Source organism: Phodopus roborovskii, unplaced genomic scaffold (genome assembly GCF_943737965.1).
Source record: "Phodopus roborovskii unplaced genomic scaffold, PHOROB, whole genome shotgun sequence".
Taxonomy (NCBI): Eukaryota; Metazoa; Chordata; class Mammalia; order Rodentia; family Cricetidae; genus Phodopus; species Phodopus roborovskii.
The window spans coordinates 15,955,913-15,977,344 of record NW_026125052.1 but is presented as its reverse complement, the minus strand read 5'-3'; the positions used below and the strand labels follow the sequence as shown (position 1 = coordinate 15,977,344).

Here is a 21,432-nt window from a genome sequence, read left to right as displayed (position 1 = left end):
CACACACAATAAATGTAACAACCCTTTTTTTTTTTTTTTTTTTTTGAGAAGAAATATCTCAATTCCAGCAGGCGGCACTATCAACCAGACACCAGCCCCAGCGTGGGCCGCGCGGGGAAACCCGTGAGGTGGAGCTACCCGGAGCAGCCAGGGAACCACGCGCGTAGGGGCGTGATCCCCTTGAAAGAAGGGCGTGGCCACCATCGGAGCCCCACCTCAACACCTCAAGCCTCGATGGTGGGCGTGTCTCCGAGTCTCTCCCCAAGAGACACGCGTGGGCCGCTCCCCTCTGGGAGGAGGGCCGCAGAGGAGAGGTGCGGGTGTCTCTGGCGGCCCCTCCCTGTGCGGAGCCACGTGGTGGGCGCGGGCCGAGCCCTCTGGGAAGAACCTGTCCCGTGGGGAGGTGGGGGGGGTGGCTCTCGAAGTGCTACGGGGCAGAGCTCAGATCTACCAGGTTCAGAGCAGAGAGACAGCGGCGGCTAGAGGAGGGGAGGAGGCAGGCCGGCGCATGGGGCGCCCCGGCCCCGCCGGTAGCGCGCCCCCTCCGGCCAGGCCGCGCTGAACGCAGCCCGCGCAACGCCTCGAATCCGCACCCGGGGCCATGCCGGTCATGAAGGGGTTGCTGGCCCCTCAAAACACCTTTCTGGACACCATCGCCACCCGCTTTGACGGCACGCGTGAGTTGGGTGGGGGCTGGGTCAAGTCTCCTTGGGACAGGGTGGATATCCTAGATATGGAGTGATCAGAGGAGGGAGAATGGGTGCAAGAACTCCTAAAACCGTGGTAAAGAAGCAGGGGTGCAGAGCCCCGTAGAGTGGAAGATCAAGAGACCGGGGCGGCGGGGGGGGGGGGGAGGACAAGGTTAGGGGGTGTGACTCAAGGCAAAAGAGGCTCTTTGTGCCATAAGACGGAGGAGGGGCCTTGGGAGCCACCCACTCCGGGGCAGAGCTGTGCTGGGGGTGTATCTAAGACGTGGAGATGGGACAAAGTGGTCTGATGACTCCAGATGCCCCCTGCCCCAGGAGAGAGAGCGAGCGAGAAAGAGAGATCAGACTTAGACCAGACCTAGTCTATATTAAGGTCACGCTCCCCCAAATTATGAGATATCTGTGTGTGAGGTGGGTGAGGTAAAGCAGGGGCAAGAACTAGAGACCAGGGGAACTCCCTGTTAGCCCACCTGAGCTGGATTCCCAAGTTCAGCACCTTGGACAGCCGCACAGCTTCTTCCCGGCCTCTTCTCCCGCCATTCCCTCTCCCAACTCTGGAACCCCTAGGTCTTCCTTTGTCCCTCTCCGAAACCCTGGCGGGCATTAGGAGGGTGGGGGAGCGGTAGCCGAGGGCGGAAACCGAGCCGCCAGGGCCCTACCCCCCCCACCTCCCTTGTTTCCATAGCGCCAATCACCGAGGCAACGGGCCCTGGGATGGAAGAAGTAAGCTGTTCCCAGGACCCATGGCTTCTTAGGCACCCTAAGTGTCCCGATCAGCCACCCCATACCCTGACAGTAACCTCACCTAGGGTTCTTGTACTGTTTGTGTGCCACATCCCATCAACTGTGCCTGTCCCCGGGTGCCCTCCCACCCCCGGGTCTCTAATCCACCTAAGCTAGAGGGAGCCAGCTCAGGCTCTGGTGCTGGGGTTAGCTGCAGCTCACACCTCAATGTCCTCCTGTTTGACTTTAAGCACCAGGATCAGACCCCCTGAAACTAGTTAAAAGATTATCAAAAATCAGGCATTTCCTGGAAGGCAAGAAAGAGGATGTGTCTCCCACTGTCTTTCCCCTCACTTTAAGCACATTTGTGAGTTTGGAAATTGTCTGCCTTTTGATTTAACAATAAGAGTATGATGTCATCAGAATCTGTGTCCTGCTCATTACAAGAGGATGCCAGGGTAGTATCCAAGGATGTGCTTCCAGAATTGAGTGACTGGAAGGTGGGGGGGGGTCTTTTCCTTTCTCAGTGTAGCATTTGCTAAATGCCAGGAGACCTTCTTCCCAAGTTACCTGATGCAACTCATAGCCACCAGGGCAAGGCACATTTGTCCCGGTTTGCAGATAAGGAAGCTGTGGCACAGGAGCTATAGTTAACCTGTCCAGGGTCCCATTCAGTGGGTGGTGGAAGTGAGTGCTGGAGCCCATGCCCTTACCATTCTATGTTACTTTCTGTGGTCACAGCTCCCCGGCTTGAAGGTAGGAGTGTGAACCACATGGCCTCATGGGGTTCCTTCTCTAGTCCTCCCACTGACTCCAGGCTACCTTTGAGTCTTTGCCCTCTTATTCTATCTCTTGCCCTCATTTCAGAACATCTCAGAGCTCCCTTAGGAGCCATATAGAAGCTTCTAGCTCCCTGATCTCTGTCCACAATTTGAGGGCACTATTGTTTATCTGGAAGTTAGCTCTCCTTTTGGCCTGGCCCTGACCCTGACTTCTCCCTCCTATAGACAGCAACTTCCTTCTGGCCAATGCACAGGGCCCGCGTGGTTTTCCCATCGTCTACTGCTCTGACGGCTTCTGCGAGCTCACAGGCTACGGCCGCACAGAGGTCATGCAGAAAACCTGTAGCTGCCGGTTCCTTTATGGCCCAGAGACCAGTGAGCCAGCCCTGCAACGGCTGCAAAAAGCCCTGGAGGGCCACCAGGAACACCGAGCTGAAATCTGCTTTTACCGAAAGGATGGTGAGGAGCCTGACCTGGCTTAACATCTGCCCAAGTCCCAAGTCTCACCTGGAGTCTGCAGGGCATAGAGGAGCTTTGGGGCTTATTCTTGCATGGCTACAAGCTGGCTGCAGGACTAAGCTCATCCCTGATCTTTTCTGGGTCTTGGTCTCTCCATTTGTAAAGTAAAGGAACCAGATGACAAATCTCTGGGTTGTCTCCCAGCCTAAACATTTACTAAATCTTTTGACTACATCGAGAAAACACAGAGAACCATAAGCATGCACAAGGCTGCTCACATACCTCTGCCTTCTCTCTCTGTGCCCACAGGCTCAGCCTTTTGGTGTCTCCTGGACATGATGCCCATCAAGAATGAGATGGGGGAAGTTGTGCTTTTCCTATTTTCCTTCAAGGACATCACTCAGAGTGGAGGGCCAGGACTTGGCTCACCGGGACTCCATGGGGACAATAATCATGGTAGTTATAAGTCTGGATCACACTGGATTGCTGGACACACAGCCTCTTAAGATGCTCCCAACTTATCTCTGCCCATTTTTCCCCCTAATAGAAAACTCCCTTGGGAGGAGAGGAAATAGCTCAAAACTTCGGTCCACCAGGAAGCAGAACCGGACTGTCCTACACCGATTAACTGGTCACTTTGGTCGTCGGGGCCAGGGAAGCGTGAAGGCGAATAATGTGAGTTCTACTCCCAACTGGTATTTCCAAGTCCTCCAGCCCTAACCCCTTGCTATCTTTTCCCTCTTTCCCTGTCTGCTCAGTCTCCCTCTGTTAGTTTGTCCCTCTATCCACCCATTTCCCATATGCTACTTTCTACTTTATCACATATGTCCCCCAACCCCTCCGCCATCCCCATTTTCCTTTCTTCAGTAGGTGATGGACTTTGCTCTGGTGATGTCACAGGGGAAGAGGCTCTAGCAGTAATCCTCTCCCTGAGTATAGGGGTTGTATCATGAGGGATGACCTCACAAGCTGCCGTGATTTTAGGAAGAAAGTCCCTCTTGTGGACCTAGAACCACACCCTATGTCCCACCCCCAAGGTCCCTGGCAAAGCCAAGGGATGGAGTCTCCCATCCACTTCTGTAGTCTCTTAAGGCTCTAGGGTCTGGGTCAGCAGGTCTAACTTCCTCCCTCTGGGTCACACTCAACCCTCACTAGGTCCCTAGAACTCAGAAAGAAGTTATGACTCTTCCGGCTATGACATTTGCCTGGTTGGCCCTAATCTCTTCTCGGAGGGCAAGGGTCAGCTGATAAAGCCTGATTTCTCCAGAAAGGGGCCTGAGGGTGTTTGGTGGAGATTTAACTGAGTGATAGAGTGGCTGCCTTGCAAGTACAAGTCCCCTGGGTTCAGTCCCCAGCACAAGAAAGAAAAGAAAGAAGTAAAAAGAAGGAATTACAAAATGGAGCCTGAGCAATAGCTTGATACAGAGACAGAAGTGCCAGGTGCCAACTTGAGAGTCCCTGTCCCATATCTTCCATCCCCTCTCTGGCTACCATTGCAATGCCCACCTTTCCCCTTTTTCCTACCCCCGACTCCCTTCCCCAGCCTCAACTTTTCTTCCCCCCAAGTGTCCCCAACCACCACCCCTCTCCCTTTAGAACGAGTTTGAGCCAAAGCCATCAGTGCCTGAGTACAAGGTGGCCTCCGTGGGGGGCTCCCGCTGCCTCCTCCTCCACTACAGCATCCCCAAGGCTGTCTGGGATGGCCTCATCCTCCTCGCCACATTCTACGTTGCGGTCACAGTCCCCTACAACGTCTGCTTCTCCGGTGATGATGACACTCCCATCACTTCCCGACACACCCTTGTCAGTGACATCGCTGTGGAGATGCTCTTCATCCTGGGTCAGACCTCTACCCTGCTAACCTGGAGGGTGGGCTATGGGGACCTACTCTGACAAGCCTCCCTCCCTGCTGGGACCCTTCCCTAGCTTTAAGGGTAGCTCTTTCTGAGTTCTAGGGGCCTAGAGAAGGGTGGGTATGCCCTCAGAGGGGGAAGAGGCTAACACTTCCTCCCTAGACTCTGTAAGTCCTACAGAGCCCAGTGCCCTGCAGCCTTCACTCTTGTGGCCTCTCCTCCCTATATATCAGCCAAGAGTTCCAGCTTTTCCATTCTGCTTCCTCCTCCATTCTGGGTTTCCAGTGTTCATGCACAACTTGCTCTATTCATTAGCTACCTGACCTGAGAGCCCAGGCCAAGGTCCCTATAACAGCCTCTTGCATTCCTCAGACATCATCTTGAACTTCCGCACTACCTATGTGTCCCAGTCGGGTCAGGTGATCTCTGCTCCTCGTTCCATTGGCCTCCACTACCTGGCCACCTGGTTCTTCGTGGACCTTATTGCTGCTTTGCCCTTTGACCTGCTGTATGTCTTCAACATCACCGTGGTGAGTGGCCTCCATCCCACCATGCATCCTAGCATCTGAACTCCAACCTAGCATCTCCCATTAGAGAGGTAACCACAAATCCAGCCATAGTCCTTCCTATCAATTCATATGCAGATAGATGTCTCTCTGACTCTGCTCTGGGCACAGCCCTGAGCCAGGCACTGGGAAGGAGCCCAAAGGGTCTATGCTCTTGGAGAACTCAGCTCACAGTCTTTGAGGGAAGCTGAGACAAGCGAAAAGCTAACTATGGCTACCAAGGCGGCGTTGGTCTGATGCCAGATGAGTGGTACTTTTCACATTTTTTTATTTCACAAACAACTGATGAGCATTTAGCTGTCTGCAAAACACTATATGGGGGGCCTGGTCACTATGGTAGAGACAAGGAACTGGCACTCAGAGCCCCCTCAGATTGGTGAGGCAGGCAAGAATAATGGGAGGAGGACATCAGCCACAGAACTGATGAATGGGAGTGGGCAGTAGCAGCCTGGTAAAGCTACATGAAGTCTGGACTGGCCTTGGAGAGCTAGGCTGGAATGCCAGCATATGCAAAAAACGTTCTGAAATCAGGCCAGTACCCAGGGCCAGAAGCATCCCAGTTGGGCAGGGGCTGAGGTGGTATGGGAAAGAACTGTTCCTGGAGGGGGCGGGAGCAGAGCTAAGCCTCTAAGAGTGAACAGGATTTGGCTAACAAAGGATGAAATGCCAGAGAAAGTGCATAGTAAGTCAACCCAGAGAGTCAGAGGCTGGGGAGTGTACCTGGGCCTGTGTTTTCACTTGGGACTGCCTAGAAATGCCCTGGGTGACAAGGATGGAGCCAGATAGTGTGTCTTCTTAGTCCAAAGTGAGGCAGTCTTGCCCTGTGTCCCCAAGCCCCCTCGCCATTGTGGGGGAGGAGAGGTAGAGAGCAGTTTTCCTGTGTGCTCTCCCTGCTGCACTCAGCTATAGCTGGAAACCACCTACACGAAGCCGGATTTAACTAGCCGCCAACGGGCTGTGGGCCCCTTCTACTGGCTGTGCACATGTGTGTGCATGCTCCTACACACGTGCGTGTGTGCGTGTGTGCGTGTGTGTGTGTGTGTGTGTAAGTCTGCCCTGAGGTCCTGACCATTCAGAGAAGGGCTTCCTGCCTGTCTTCAGTCCTGTACCACGCCTCTGTGACCACCAGCTAGTATGAGCCTGCCATACAAGAGAGCGCATGATACAGAGAGCCACCAGCCCCTCCTCTCAGGCTCATCCGGTACCTTTGGGAGTATTTTACAGATCTGTACAAGTTCACACGCATACTTTTCACACACATCATCACGCGGAACCCTTTGGGGAAGGTTCTTCGATCCCTTTTCAAATGTTGACATGGAAGTTCAGTCAGAACTAGGTCTCCAGAATCCTAGCTAATATTCTTTCCCACACAACCTGCTTCCCAGACAGCCAGGATCTCCAGGTGTTTGGCCTAGGCAGGCGAGGAAGGACCCTGGGAAGCCTGAGAGCCTTAGCATTGAAGCAGAGGTGCAGACACTGACAAGCGGTTTAGCGTGAAAGGGGCCGTGCCAATGATCGTCTAGACAAAGAAACAAGGACAGAAAAGGCCTTAAGGGTGTGGGAACAGAAACAAGTGACTCTGGGGAACCCTGAAGTGTTCAAGTTTGGGAGCTGGGTGTCCTGGAGCTGGAGGTAGTTGCATTAAGTCTTAAACTTAAGACTTCAGTGAAGCCGGGCATTGGTGGCGCACGCCTTTAGTCCCAGCACTCGGGAAGACTTTAGTTAAAACTAAAGAGGGGTTCCAGGGGAGCCAGGGCCACCTCCTTCCTAGCCCCTTCACTTAACATTAGAGATGCACAGGCAGTTCTGGAGCAGTGTAATGACAGGGCTTTGGGACATGCTCCTTCCTGGCTCCCTGAAAGTGTGGTGAGGGCTTTTTACCAGGTCTCTCGAGCCTACAGCTCTAGCTGCTGAGCTGCTCCTATACACAAATAACGCTCCAACCCACTCCTTGTCTGCCATATTTGAAGGTCTTCTGGAAGTGTAATAATTATAACAAAATTCAAGGATAAGGCCTCATGACTTTAAAAAAAAATCTTGATTCCTGCATTCCTTTCCCCATAGAGGTAAAATTAACAAATGTTTCCAGGGTCTTTGCTAGACACTATGGCTCCATCAACCTCTAGCTCAAAGCAGGTGCCCTCAAAGCCATGCTTTCCTTCTCACCTGTGGCTGACCTACAAGGGGGAAAGCCCTTAACCTTTGGTTGTCCTCAGGCTCCTTATTTGTTCCCATCCCATTCCTTACACATTTCCATGTCAGTTGCCAACCCCACTTGATTGTTCCTAGGACACTGGAGCTTTGAACAGGAGTCTTCAACAGATCATTCAATCTACTTCCCCTCTCTCCCAGCTCTGACCAGGGCTTGCTTCTGAATCGTCCCATAGTTCTATGAGGCAGCTTAGTCCCAAATGGACTTGCTATCCATCATCTTGGACTTGAGTTACAGCTCCATTATTTCCTTGGTTTGTGACCTTAGAGCACATCACCAGCTTCTGTGAGCCCTAGTTCATTCATCCTCACATCGGGGCCTGGGATGACAGCTGGACCAAAGGCTTGAATGTTGTTTTGTTGTAATGAGGATTACATATGCCTAGCACAGTAGCTGTGCAATGCAAAAGGAATCCTCAGCTAATTATTCTCTCCTGATGCATTCATTCTATAGCCACTTTCTCAGGACAACAGTGACAGGTGTATGTGTGTTTGTTTCTCTGTATTGCTTTGGAGCCTGTCCTGGAACTAACTCTGTAGACCAGGCTGGCCTGGAACTCATAGATAGAGATCTGCCTGCCTCTGCCTCCTGAGTGCTGGGTCCAAAGGCGTGCACCACCAACGCCCTGGGCTTCAGTGACAGTTTTTTGCAGCTTGCCCTGGCTCCAGGCTGTCTGGTGGGAAGGGCCCGGTGGGGTGGGTGGGGGGTGGGAGCGTGCTATGTAAGGACTCTGGAGTTGTGCCTGCTGACAGCCTCCCCCCACCGCCCACCCGCAGACCTCGCTGGTACACCTGCTGAAAACAGTACGGCTCCTGCGGTTGCTGCGGCTGCTGCAGAAGCTGGAGCGGTATTCACAGTGCAGCGCAGTGGTGCTCACGCTGCTCATGTCGGTCTTTGCGCTCCTTGCTCATTGGATGGCCTGCGTCTGGTACGTCATCGGGCGCCGGGAGATGGAAGCCAATGACCCGCTGCTCTGGGACATTGGTGAGCCACCTGTCCCAGACTTTGCACTTGCTACCTCTCCACCTGTCCTATCTCCAAACTGATGCCACGAGGACTTAACATCTCCCCATCCCATAGACCTCTAACCACTCAATAAAATGCCCTGTTCTCCTTCTGGATCAAGTGTGGGGACACCAATCTGAAGTGAAGGGCTCCGCTAGGGGGAAATTTCCAGCCTGGTTGGGAAGGAGACTAAGATCAGTCAAGGATAGGGGAAACACATTGATGAAGAGAGAGTATTTTGGACAGAGGAAGCAGTGTGTGGAGAGGCTCAGAAATTATTCTTATCCTGTGAACTCTCTGCCATCATCAATTCCTCCTGAGCCACAGTTAATGAGGCCACTGGCCAGGAGGCAGCACCAGACCCTCAATGTTTCCTTGGAAAGTAGGTGGGGTCGTAGGCGCTGTTCTTGACACCTCCCTCTCCTTCAGCCCACTCCTGACCACCGCTTGGGTCTGCCATCCTCTCTCCATCTCTACTACCTCGCCCACCTTCCTCTGTCGGTGACTCCTACAGAGAACTAACGGGCCCCACCGCTTTCCTTGTCTCCCTCTTGTCCTCACCCCTCAAGAACTTTCCGTGTTGCAGCCAAATTGGTCTCCCATGAATAAACACTGGAGGCCTGGAGAGATGGCTGGAAAGACCCGAGAGTTAGGAGTGCTTGTTGGCCTTGCAGAAGACCTGGGTTCAGTTCCCAGCACCCCTATGACAGGTAGCTCACAGGGGACCTAATGACCTCTTCTGACCCATGCAAGCACCAGACGCACATGGTACAAATGTGTAACATGTTGGCAAACACTCATACACATTCAAATAAAATAAATACAGCTATAATAATTTTAAAAGGAATAGATACCCTCTCCCAGCTCCTACCTGAGCCTTTACACTAGCTCCCCACTTTCCCCAAACTGAAGTCCATGCTTGGAGGTCCTGTGTCCCAGGCAGCTCAGTGTCCCCACCACCCTACTTCCTCCTGCCCTCCTGGACCTGACCCGTTACTTAATCACTCTGGGCCTTGTTCGTGTTTCCCTCCCTGGGAGGCCCCGCCCTTCCCCATGGTGAATTTTCTTTCTTTTTTGGTTTTATTTATTTATTTATTTTGGTTTTTTGAGACAGGGTTTCTCTGTGCTGCTTTGGAGCCTGTCCTGGAACTCACTTTGTAGACCAGGCTGGCCTCAAACTCACAGAGATCCACCTGCCTCTGCTTCCTGAGTGCTGGGACTGAAAGTGTGTGCCACCAACGCCCGGTCCTGCTGTGGTTTCTAACACACTCTGCTTTAGTCGCTTACCTCCCACCTGAATCAGATTTTCTTTTCTCCTTGACACTGTTTATCGGTGATGGCAGGGATAGCCCTGGCTGGGTCGGATCTTGGCACCCTCCCTCCAACACACACAGGAAACACACCGTAACGTACTAGGGGGTTGAAGGTGTCCCTACAGTCAACAGTCTAAGGAATGAGTAGCTAGTTCATGGTCTCCAGGCCCAGTAACAGCAGCTCTGTGCAGTTCCTGTTTCGGCACAAACTGCCCCTCTCCTTTGTAAATATGAATCCGAGGTCAGACAGATAGGTCAGGGAAATGCTTTCTCCAGTGCTTGTATAGCCAGCCATAATTTCCTCATTCCCTCCATATCACAGGTTGGTTGCATGAGTTGGGCAAGCGGCTGGAGGAACCCTATGTCAACGGCTCGGCAGGTGGACCATCTCGACGCAGCGCCTACATCGCGGCACTGTACTTCACACTGAGCAGCCTCACCAGTGTGGGCTTCGGCAACGTGTGTGCCAACACTGATGCGGAGAAGATCTTCTCCATCTGCACCATGCTCATAGGCGGTGAGGCCAGACCCACCACACCCAGGGAGCCCTGTAAATCCAGGCTTGTGCACAGGGAAACTGAGGCCCAGTGGAACCAAGGTGCCTTCCCAAGTCCACACAGTCACGTGTTCATTCATAGACCTTTCTTCATTGTTCATGGCTGTGCCCATAAACATGAACTGTGACCTCTTTCAAGAGGTGAGACACCCAAGGTCATGACCTAAGGAGGTGATGAGAAAGGAATACGAGTTGCCCCATTTATGGATTGCCGCCTACTTTCCCTGCCTCTGATTGTTAGATGTGCTCACAGGAACCCACTAGCTCTCCTGTGCCTCCCCAGAACCTCTGAGACCCATGCAAGACAGGGTGATTCAGGGAGGACAGGGAGCAAACGGAGGGGTGCTTGCTCTGATACACTGTGGGTTGCCACCTCTGCAGCGCTGATGCACGCAGTGGTGTTTGGGAATGTCACAGCCATCATCCAGCGCATGTACTCCCGACGATCGCTCTACCACAGCCGCATGAAGGACCTCAAGGACTTCATCCGAGTGCATCGCCTGCCCCGCCCACTCAAGCAGCGCATGCTGGAGTACTTCCAGACTACGTGGGCTGTTAACAGCGGCATCGATGCCAATGAGGTAGTGCTGGGCAGGGGCTCCCGCCATGAGGCAGTGCAGAGGGCAAGGGCTACTGCATCTCCAGGGTGTAGAGAGCAAGGATGTGCACCCGGCCAAATCCAAATCCCTTCCTTTGGTGCTTAAACACGGAAGTTGAAAGGAAGCAGAATGCTTGAGCCTGGACTTGGGTGGACACCTTACCTTCTCTTGCCTCAGATTCTCCATCCTGGTAGGCATTGCAATTTCCTCCCAGCTCTGCGCTGGGCCAAGCCACCATTTTCCATTCGTTCTCTGTGTCCAGAGGAGACAAGGAAGATGGCATGGTGCAGCATGGGCGAGAGAATCAGTCTGCCTAGGGGAGGCCATTCCAGGCCACAAACAAGAGCAATAAGAACCTAGGTCCCTGGGTACTGGTAAAGCTGAGTGAATGTGCTCAAGGATCCGAAAGTTGTTGAGTGAGCCTCGGAGAAGGGGAGGCTGTACTGGGAGGTGCCAGCGCCAGAGCTGGGGCTGGGGGCAGCTACAGTCCCAGAGAGCGAATAGTCTTGAGTTTGCAGTTTTATTCTGCCAGATCTCTAGGATGGGGTGTGGCAGAGAGTGGAGGAGGAAGTAGATGGGAGCCTTGGCTGGAAAGGATCCACAAGAGCAGGCAATTTCCAGTTGGTTGCAAGAGAGCAGCTCACAGTGACTGGCTTGGGGTCAAGGAGTGAGGTGAAGGTACCCCCAGGAGGAAGACTAGGCTTATGGATGAAGGTCCAGGGCTTGGCCATCAGCCATATGCAGAGTCTGCGGGGGAATCAGGAGGAGGTTGTCCCACATATGTTCACACAATATGTGAAGCCATCACTGGGGCTTCCAGGCGTGAGGAGTGGGGAGGACAGGGGCTGAGTGCCGTGATGTGGGACACTGTAGAAGAATTGAGTTGAGGGGACAGACTATGCAAGGAGCCTGGGAAAGAAATGAGAAAAGAGCAAACGGAGAAAAGCTGGGAGGGAGGCCCTTCCAGAGGCTCAAGCGGGGCAATAAGCAAGACAGAATTACAGAGGGGCTCCGTAATGTTATGAGGGAAATGTGGAGAGAACTGATCAAATTTAAGACCTAGCATGAACTGAGTGGTGGTGGCACAGGCCTTTAGTCCCAGCACTCGGGAGGCAGAGGCAGGAGGATCTCTGTGAGTTCGAGACCAGCCTGGTCTACAGAGCTAGTTCCAGGACAGACTCCAAAGCCACAGAGAAACACTGTCTCTGAAAAAAAGAAAAAGAAAAAAAAAAAAAAAAAAAGACCTAGCATGAACCTGAATCTTATAGTTAGGAATACTAAGGCCCAGAGATGGGAAATAGAAGGTCCAAAGTCCCCAGAAACATAGGAACAAAGATGGTTGTTACTTTCCCAATTCCCAGTTGAAGTCCCGCCAAGGACAACTCTTGACTGTATAGAACTGAGCAGGATCTAGGAGTGCTCAATGTGTGCAGCCATGTGCACACTGGGCACTTGGTCTGTGCCCAGAAGTTAGATTTGGTGATCAAGATGGCAAAGAAAACTGAGGGTAGACAAAGACGTCTTCCCTGAAGGTCTAGTGGGTAATTTCAAAGAGAGGTCAAGCTAGCATTATGGCCTTGGGAACAACTCAACTCATTTGTAGATTTGAGTAGTGACTGCAGGGGGATGGCCAGAATGACCTCTGCCTCTTATGCAGTTACTGCGTGACTTCCCAGACGAGCTTCGAGCTGACATTGCTATGCACCTGAATCGGGAGATCCTGCAGCTGCCATTGTTTGGAGCAGCTAGCAGGGGCTGCCTTCGGGCCCTCTCCCTGCACATCAAGACCTCGTTTTGTGCTCCTGGGGAGTACTTGTTACGCCGTGGGGATGCCCTCCAGGCTCACTACTATGTCTGCTCTGGCTCGCTTGAGGTGCTCCGAGACAACATGGTGCTGGCCATCCTTGGTGAGAATCCCACTACCACACACTGCCTTTCCTAAGACCTTCCCCAAAGGACTTGGGAATAGCCTGGGGTCCAGAGAGACCCCTAGCGAGTACCTACTGAGAATGCCTATTGAGGAGTATTCTTCCTTGATCCCTTCACCCTAGTACAGTTCCCCCTTTGGTCATTCCTTTCTTTCCCCTTTTTGGCTACCCCTTAACCCACTGGCCCCTCATCAATGGCTGTCATTCGGTCAACTCATCCTATTCCTTTGCGTCATCTTCCAGTTGCATTGCCCCTTCCCCGGTGACTCTAAAACCTACTGACCTTCACCCTTGGACTGGGCCTTCTGGCCATTCTTTATTGATCTTCCAATTCAATTGTCCATTTCTCCAGCAATGTTGACACATCCCCCTAGCTGTTGTCCAGCTTCAGCACTCATTCTCCATGAGCCTTTTCTAAGTTCCCTGATTCCCCTCTTTCCCACGCACTTTATTAACTAGCCTTCAACCACCCTTAAGTACACTGACCGTCTCTCAGATTTATGGGTTCCCTTCATCCCAGATGACTGTCCCTTCCTTTACTCATAGGGAAGGGGGACTTGATTGGGGCAGACATCCCTGAGTTGGGGCAGGAGCCTTGGCCAGGGGCAGGGCCCAGCTGCGTGCTGAAGACCAGCGCTGACGTGAAAGCACTGACTTACTGTGGCCTGCAGCAGCTGAGCAGCCGAGGGCTGGCTGAGGTCCTGCGGCTGTATCCAGAATATGGGGCTGCCTTCCGGGCTGGCCTACCACGGGACCTAACCTTCAATCTGCGCCAAGGTTCTGAAAACAATGTATGTAGACACTGTATGGCTGTTACCACCACCAAGGTACCTTTCTTCAAAACAGATCTCCTCCAGTCCCAGAGAACCCCCCACCCAGCACACATACACACACACACACACACACACACACACACACCCTCCGAGACAGGGTTTCTCCATGTAACAGCCTTTGCTGTCCTGGAACTCACTCTGTAGTAGACCAAGCTGGCTTTGAACTCACAGAGATTCACCTGACTCTGCCTCCCAAGTGCTGGGATTAAAGGCTTGCGCTACCACCACCTGGTCCCAGAGAGCCTCTTGCATCTCTCTCCTCCCTAAAAACATCTCCTCTAACTCCAATTACCTTCTACTGTTGCTTCATATACACTTAACGTGTTCCCACCCACGCCCCATGGGCCTCGCCCAGCCCCTTGACAATCTCTTACAACCTTCTATTACTGAGTACCTCTCAGCCTCCTTGTAGCTTTATAAAACCCCTCTCTAGACTATACCACACCCTACACACACACTGAGGTTCCTCTCCTCCACTCATGTCCCAATGTTTCTCATTGTTTTAGGCTGATGTCTTTTGCTACTTTGGGGGCTCACTTTAGTGTTAGTGGTGTCTGGCTCAATTCCATGAAAAGGCCCCGTATACTCGGTCCCTTAACACTGTTGGGTAGAGGAAAGAGGGGTTGTACCAGGAGACTGAAGAGATGGGAGTCAACTACTTAACCCCTACTCTGTCCCCACAGGGCCTCGGCCGCTTCTCACGATCTCCTCGCCTCTCCCAGGTAATACTCACTCCTGGGTGGGGTGAAGTTATTCTGTAGAGAGGATGGGAGAGTAGCAGCTTCCCTTGGCTCCTATGCCAAGGGAACAGAGGATGGGGAACAGCGCATGGTGCTAAGGGTTGTACCCAGATGAAGGGTCCCTCTTGCCCACCGTCCAGTAACGTCTGCTTCCCCCTCTGCCCGTAGCCACGCTCCAACACTCTTGGCTCTTCCTCAGACAAGACTCTGCCATCCATCACAGAAACCGAGGGTGGCACGGAGCCTGGGGCTGGTCCCAAGCCCCGTCGGCCCCTCCTGCTGCCCAACCTCAGTCCAGCACGACCTCGGGGGTCCCTGGTCAGCCTTTTGGGCGAGGAGCTGCCCCCATTCTCAGCCCTTGTCTCCTCTCCTTCCTTGTCCCCGTCTCCTTCCCCTGCCCTGGCTGGCCGGGGCCAGAATCCCTCCCTGCACAGCCCCCCCAGGGGCTCTGCTGCCTGGAAGCCCCCCCAGCTCCTCATTCCCCCACTGGGAACATTTGGATCTCCGGACCTCAGTCCCCGGTGAGATGCCAGCCTTCCTTGCCTTTCTCATATCCCTGCTGGCTTCCAGAACCTTCTTTGGGCTCCATTCCCAGCGTTCCAACCAGTGTTCCTTACTGTCTCTGCCCCATTTGCCAACCCTGCCTTTCCAACCACAGCTTGCAATCCCATTCCGCTTTGACCACTGTTCTTCCCCAGTTTCCTGGCTCTGCTACCCTCATTCACCTTCTGCCTGCTCTTTTTGACCCTGTACCCTCCCCCATGGTGCTGATGAGCACTACTCTACCCCTAGGATTGTGGATGGTATTGAGGACTCCAGTAACACAGCTGAGGCCCCTACATTCCGGTTCAGCAAGAGGACAGAGCCCACCAGAAGTCGCTCACAGGCTCCCCCTTCAGGTAAGGAAACACAGTGACTTCAATTCACAGTCACTCATATATATCTGTCCATCTATCAATCCATTCACCCACCCATGCATCCATCTATCCATCCATCCACCCACTCACCTATCCAATGACCCACTCATCCATCCATCCATCCATCCATCTATCCATCCATCCACCCACTCACCTATCCAATGACCCACTCATCCATCCATCCATCCATCCATCCATCCATCCACCCACCTATTCACCATGTCACTATCCATCCATCCACCCACCTATTCACCATGTCACATACGTTACATGCCATCCTAGAAATACACAGCCAAACCAGATCCTGCCAACATTTTAGCATGGGGTTGAGGGGCAACACCTGTGTACACAGATAACAATCCTAATTATTATAATAATTATGTGCTAAGTTCTACAAATGAGAAAAGAAAAAGAGTTTGTGGTAGGAATGGAAGGGGCGCTCGGGTTACTTCTTAAATGGGCTGTAAGGAGTTAGTGACACAGTTCAATGGTAAAGGTAAAGCTGGATGGATTGACTTCGATCCCTGGTGCTTACATGGTGGAAGGAGGGAACCGACTATTTCCACACGAGCACTGTGGGGCGCACATACAACTATAAACAAATAAATGGAATTAAAAAGAAAGAGCATAGCACTTTGACAAAGTGGAACAGCGGTGCCAAGGTCTAAAGGCACACACATGGAAAACACAGTGTTTGCATGCCAAAATGCCCTGTGCCTACAGCTGGGTGTAGGAGTGGGCCCGGATGAAGAACCGAGGCTGGGTCTCAAAATCAGTTTCCGGGGTTGGTTTCCCCATCTCTCTGGTGCCAGAGCATTCTACTACTTGCTCTCTGCTTGTCAGGCAATAGATTGGAGTGGGGACGTAGGTAGTCGGGCTCCATGAACTCACCTGCATCTCTGCACTCCATTCTGTCTGCAGGCCCCAGGCCCAGCCGGGAACTGGCCACCGAGGCAGCAGAGGAGGTGAAGGAAAAGGTCTGCAGGTTGAACCAGGAGGTGGGTTTAGATTGGTTCTTCCCTGCCAACCCCAGAGAATATTATCTTGGGGTCTGAAAGGGGCATGTCACGTTCTGGAGCTAGCCAGAGTCCTGTGTTCTGTTAGTCACACTAGCTAACTGACCCTGAGCAAGTCCCACAGCCATGCTGGGCTTATTTCCTCACCTACGAGTTAGAAACGTAATGTCGCACATGCCTCTCAGGAGGCAGAGGCCAGTGTGGTCTACAGAGTGAGTTTCAGGACAGCCAGGGCTACACAGAGAATCCTGTCTCAAAAAACCTACATAAATAAAGTGTCCTTCCCAGAAGTGTGAGGGTGCACATATATCTATCTGGTCCAGTCCCTGCTGCATCCCAGGTACTGGGTAACATCTTCTCTCACAACTGAGTCTCTGTTTATAACCTGGGACCAACCAACCATGCACCAAGTCTGATATTCAAGGAAGGCTCAAGCCCTTTCCTTTTCTTATCTTTACCCAGTGCTGGGATGTGCGTGTGTGTTGGGGAAGGGTCTGTAGATAGGGAAGCTGAGAGGCTTTTAAGCTTAGAGGACCTATGCTGAGTCTTGGTCAGGAAAAGCCAGGTTCTATATGCCTAGGCTAGGTACTGCCTCTGCTTCTTTCCCAAGGGATCTCAGTATTGTTGACACATAGCTACCAAGCCCAGCCCCTGGGAGTCACCTTCCCTCTGTTCTGATAAACAGCAGGCAGCCCAGAGAGGTGGCACCTGGGCCAGGGCAGGGCCTAGAGCTATCTAGAGTTCAAGGTTAATGGAAAGCCCTGCTTCTGCTCCCTGTCTCAGGCTGCCCTCATCTCTAGGCCAATGGTTCCTTATCTGACTTTGAATCAGCACTGTCCTTTAAAACACAGGTTCCTAAGGTTCCTAGGGGCTTAACTAGTTTGGAATGTCTGGGGTGGGGCCAAGAACTCTCCATTTTTAGCAAGTTTCTCAATGGGCTCTGCACTCACTAAAGTTTGAAAAACACTCATGAAGACCCTTGAGCTTGTGTGATAGGCTAAGAACAAGGCTGTGACTGAGCACATTTTTCTATATTTTGTAAAACGGGATGGGGAGCCAAGTGTAGCGGCGTGTGCCTGTAGCCCCTGAACTTGGGAGATAGTGGCAAGGCAGATCAAGAGTTCAGGATCACTCATGGCTATATGGCAAGTGTGAGGCCAGCCTGAGCTATCTGAGAGAGTCTCAAGGAGACACACACACACACACACACACACACACACACACACAAATCCATTTTGGAAATCAACTGGGGCACTTTACCTGTTGGCTGTTATAGCCCCTGCTTTCTTCTCCCCAGGTGGTTGTGGGAAGACAGTGGTTAAAGAGTTTTTTATAAGTCGGGCGGCGGTGGTGGCGCACGCCTTTAGTCCCAGCACTCGGGAGGCAGAGGCACGTGGATCTCTGTGAGTTTGAGACCTCCTGGTCTACAAGAGCTAGTTCCAGGACAGGCTCCAAAGCCACAGAGAAACCCTGTCTCAACGCCCCCCCATACACGCACACAAAAAAAGAATGTTGTAAACCATAGTGTGGGGATGGGAAGTGAGCCTGGTTATTGTCATGGCATCCTTGAGACACTTTGCTATGTTTTCGACAGATCTCCCGCCTCAATCAGGAAGTGTCTCAGCTGAGCCGGGAGCTTCGGCAAGTGATGGGCCTCCTACAGGCCAGGCTGGGTCCCCCAAGCCACTCATCTGACTCAGCTTGGCCCCCAGACCTTCCTTGTCCCCACCAGAGGCCACCGTGCATCTCTCCTCATGTGTCTGGACCCCCACCAGGTCTCCAGGATACTACACTGGCTGTGGTTCACTGTCCAGCCAGTGTGGGGACAGTGGAGATAGGGGCCACCCCCTCAGAGCTGAAACCTTCCACGATGGCATCCTACCCCTCAGAACCTGATGCTCGCGGACCCTCAGTGCCAGAGATTTCTCCCCTGACCCCAAGCCTCATGAGACACAGCTTCCAGTCTGGGTCAGACACATTCCACTGACCCTGGCCTTAGGCCCAGGCCTATCTGGAGTGGGTATTACCAACATGCCATCCAGGGAGGAACTGGGCTCTTTGGCCTCTTGCCTTGGGGTCAGCAGCCACCAGCTGGTCTGGTTGGCTCTGGATTCTCTGGACTTGTTAACAAAGAGTGGCCACATCTAATCCTATTCCATTTTCTAAACCATCCCCCATCCTCCTCTTCTGTGAGAGGAGCCGCCACCTGAGGCCATGAGACCCAGCAGGCATGAAATGGACCGTGTTGCCCTGCTGGGCTGGGCAGATGAGATGTCCTACTTTCTTCCCAAGACTTGGAGGCAGGTATGGACTGGGAACAGAAGAATGGTCAAGGGCAAGGATCTAGCCCAGTAAATGAAGGCTGTGGCTAGACCAGGAGGGGCTATGGTGAGAGGAATAGATGGTATTATGGTATTATAGAGCTCTTCTGCCCCCAGAGTCTGGGTCCCTTACCAAAGATCCTAAGAACAATGTCACCTTGAAAGGAGTGACTTTGAGATGCTAGCTGTTATTTGAGAAACCCAGGACATCTTAGGTCTCCTATTAGCACCAAACTGGAGGGGCTCACTTCATCCTACAGCACACACAGAAAACAAACTAATGGCACCAGATGTGTCTTTGACTCTAAAAACATTTTTTTCATTAGTTTTTTTTAAATTGGTTATCAACATTAAATTCCAGATAATAGTCACAAAATATTCAGTATTGTAACTTTTCGAGAGAAAAACAAAGCCATTCGGCTACCAAGAGTCAACATTCATCTGACCAAATCAGCAATCACTTGGTCTTGGGTGGCTGAGAAATGTCCCCATTTCTTCACAGCCTCCTGTTTTTTCATCATTTCCTGATGCCCAATTAGCTTCCCTTATTTGTTAGGTCCCTGTGTTATTTCAATTTGCAATCCCTGCCTTAAAGTGGGCTCTAAGGGGGTCCTAGGAATGTCTGTTTTTACTCCTGGGCTTGAGCCTAGCAACATCTTTGTCTCTGTCTCTCTGCAGGCTGTCATGCAAGGTGGTCTTTTCTGCTGCCAGCAGCTCAAAGCTTCCCTGGCATCACCCCTTTTGCTGTCCCCACCTCCAAACTCCAGCCAAATCTGTCCCCTCTCCCTTCCAACATGGTCTCAACTGAGGGGCAGGGCAACTCAAAAACCTGCCCTGGCTTCCAGTCTTCCTTTCCCACTCAACACCCCAGGTTCACTTTTGGATAGGAAATAAATTTTTATTTTTGTATACCTTGACTCTGGCTGTTTCTGGGGGTTGGGTCTGAGAGCCCCAGGGCTTTGGAAGAGCCAACACAAGCAGACACACCCCACCATACTCCAGGGCCCTGTTGCTGTCTCTAGGAAGGGCAAAGGCGCCAGCCAATCCACTTGGCGCCATATTCACGCCACCAGGGACTCCTGGGATAAGGGAGAAACCTTAATGAGTCACTAAGGACCTGTTACACCCTCCCCACCACCCAGTTACAACCACAAATACACAGTATGCAGGAGAGACCAGGCTAATCTCTAGACTTTGAAAGATAACCCCAGGAGTTGCCCTGTCTTCCTGAATAAAGAACGCTTCTTCCCAGGTATTTGGTGTTCAGCTAGGTATAGTGCATTACAGTGGGCAGGAAGCTGGAGGGAAGAGCTTGTCTCCAGTCAAGAACCTGCTAAGAAAGACTTCTCTCAGCTGACATCATTTCTCCGAAGATCTGTGCATGTCCTATGGTATATATGCTATAAGAAACTGGCACCTTGATGACAAGATGGAATAGATGTGGGGACAGTATTGTGGCAGGTTGTTCCAGACAGACTCAAGCTTCCAGGGTATGACTCATGCCATAGGCACAATGGCCGCATGATCTCTGGGGTGGGCTTTGGTTTCCTATTGGTTTTGAATAGTGTCCCAGAGAGAGAGATGCAGAAAGAGGAGATACTGACCAGTGTTGGAGGTTGGGGTTGGGCAGAAGCAGAAGTGGTCCTAATTCATATAGAAGGAATTAGGAGAAACAGAAATAGAACTGACCCATTGGGGGGGGCAGTGATGGGTGGAGAGAACCCATGCACAGGTTGTTGTTTAAGGAGTTAACTCTAGGCTGGGTGGTGGTGGCAGATGCAATCTGATGTCTGTGAATTCGAGGCTAGCCTGGTCCACACAGGCTCCAAAGCTACACAGGGAAACCCTGTCTCGAAAAACCAACCCCCCCCAAAAAAAGAGTTAATTCTAATTGGGTGTGGAGGTGGCCCTGGTGTGTTTGGGAACTGAGCCTAATAAAGCTTAGTTTGTCAAGGGGTTGCACACACCTTTAATCCCAACACTCCAGAAGCAGAGGCAGGAAGATCTCTGTGAGTTAAAGGCAGCCTAGTCTACATAGCAAGTTCCAGGCCAATCAGGGCTACAAAGAGAAAGAAAGGGGGAGAAGGAGGAAGTCTCTGGCAGGCAGCAGCTCTCCTTCCCATCCCACCTAGGACCCTCCAAAGAAGCCCTCCTTTTTAAACGTTATATTTCTTCACTTATTTGAGGGGAGGGTGGGTGGGTTCTTACATGCAATGGCATACATATGGATGCCAAAGGACCACTTGTGGAAGTCTATTCTCACCTTATCCTATGTGGGTCCTAGGGATGCAACTCAATCAGGCTTGGTGCCAAGCACCCTTACCCATCGTGCCACTTTGCTAGTCCCCAGGGAGTAATTTCTACAGAGCTTCACCTTTCTCCCCCACTCCATCTCTTTCTTCCTTTTTTTTTTTTTTTTTTTTTTTTGGAGCCGGGGTCTTACTATGTAACAGCCCTAGCTGTTACAGAGATCTGCCAGCCGTTGCATTCCGAGTGAGCCACCACATTGGGCTTCATCGTCTTCCTTATAATAGTATGTCCTCAGAAATCAGCCTCCTGGACCTGTCTTGGCCGCAAAGTGTGGACAGGGGCTTTTCTAAGTTGCACACCGTCTACGCGGCCTCATTGAGCATCATATTTCTACTTTCTCAATTCTGCAAGCACAGTGTTCTCTGCCCTCTTGCAAAGCTCCGCCACACGCCTTCCCTCGCGGCACCTGGAACTGGCAGTGACGCGATAAGCAGGCCTGGACCAGCTCCGCCCCACCAGCAGCGGGTTCCACCCTAAACCCAAGTGCCAGGCGGCCCCCCCCCCCGATCCTCCTGCGCCGAGAACTACAAGTCCCGCCATCCCTCGCGCGCACTCTCCCTCCTTTCCCGCGTTGATTGTAGGTAGGAACAGA

The 21,432-nt window shown here is 52.2% G+C and overlaps 1 protein-coding gene across 2 annotated transcripts; it reads left to right on the top strand.

Moving 5' to 3' along the window:
- The first annotated feature begins 162 nt into the window (after positions 1–162).
- Kcnh4 (potassium voltage-gated channel subfamily H member 4) lies at positions 163–19,372 on the top strand. 2 transcript variants are annotated; one of them, XM_051176487.1, is made up of 17 exons: positions 163–357; positions 2,438–2,671; positions 2,981–3,127; positions 3,219–3,346; positions 4,268–4,511; positions 4,897–5,054; positions 8,079–8,286; positions 9,943–10,137; positions 10,558–10,757; positions 12,433–12,682; positions 13,250–13,494; positions 14,220–14,258; positions 14,445–14,797; positions 15,069–15,175; positions 16,115–16,191; positions 17,804–18,513; positions 19,209–19,372. In XM_051176487.1, exons 2-16 carry the CDS (start codon positions 2,542–2,544, stop codon positions 18,194–18,196), a joined length of 2,874 nt encoding a protein of 957 aa, XP_051032444.1. In that variant the 5' UTR covers positions 163–357; positions 2,438–2,541; the 3' UTR covers positions 18,197–18,513; positions 19,209–19,372. The 2 variants fall into 2 exon arrangements, with proteins under 2 accessions (XP_051032444.1, XP_051032436.1); XM_051176479.1 differs by lacking the exon at positions 163–357 and adding an exon at positions 390–677.
- The last annotated feature ends 2,060 nt before the right edge of the window (positions 19,373–21,432 follow it).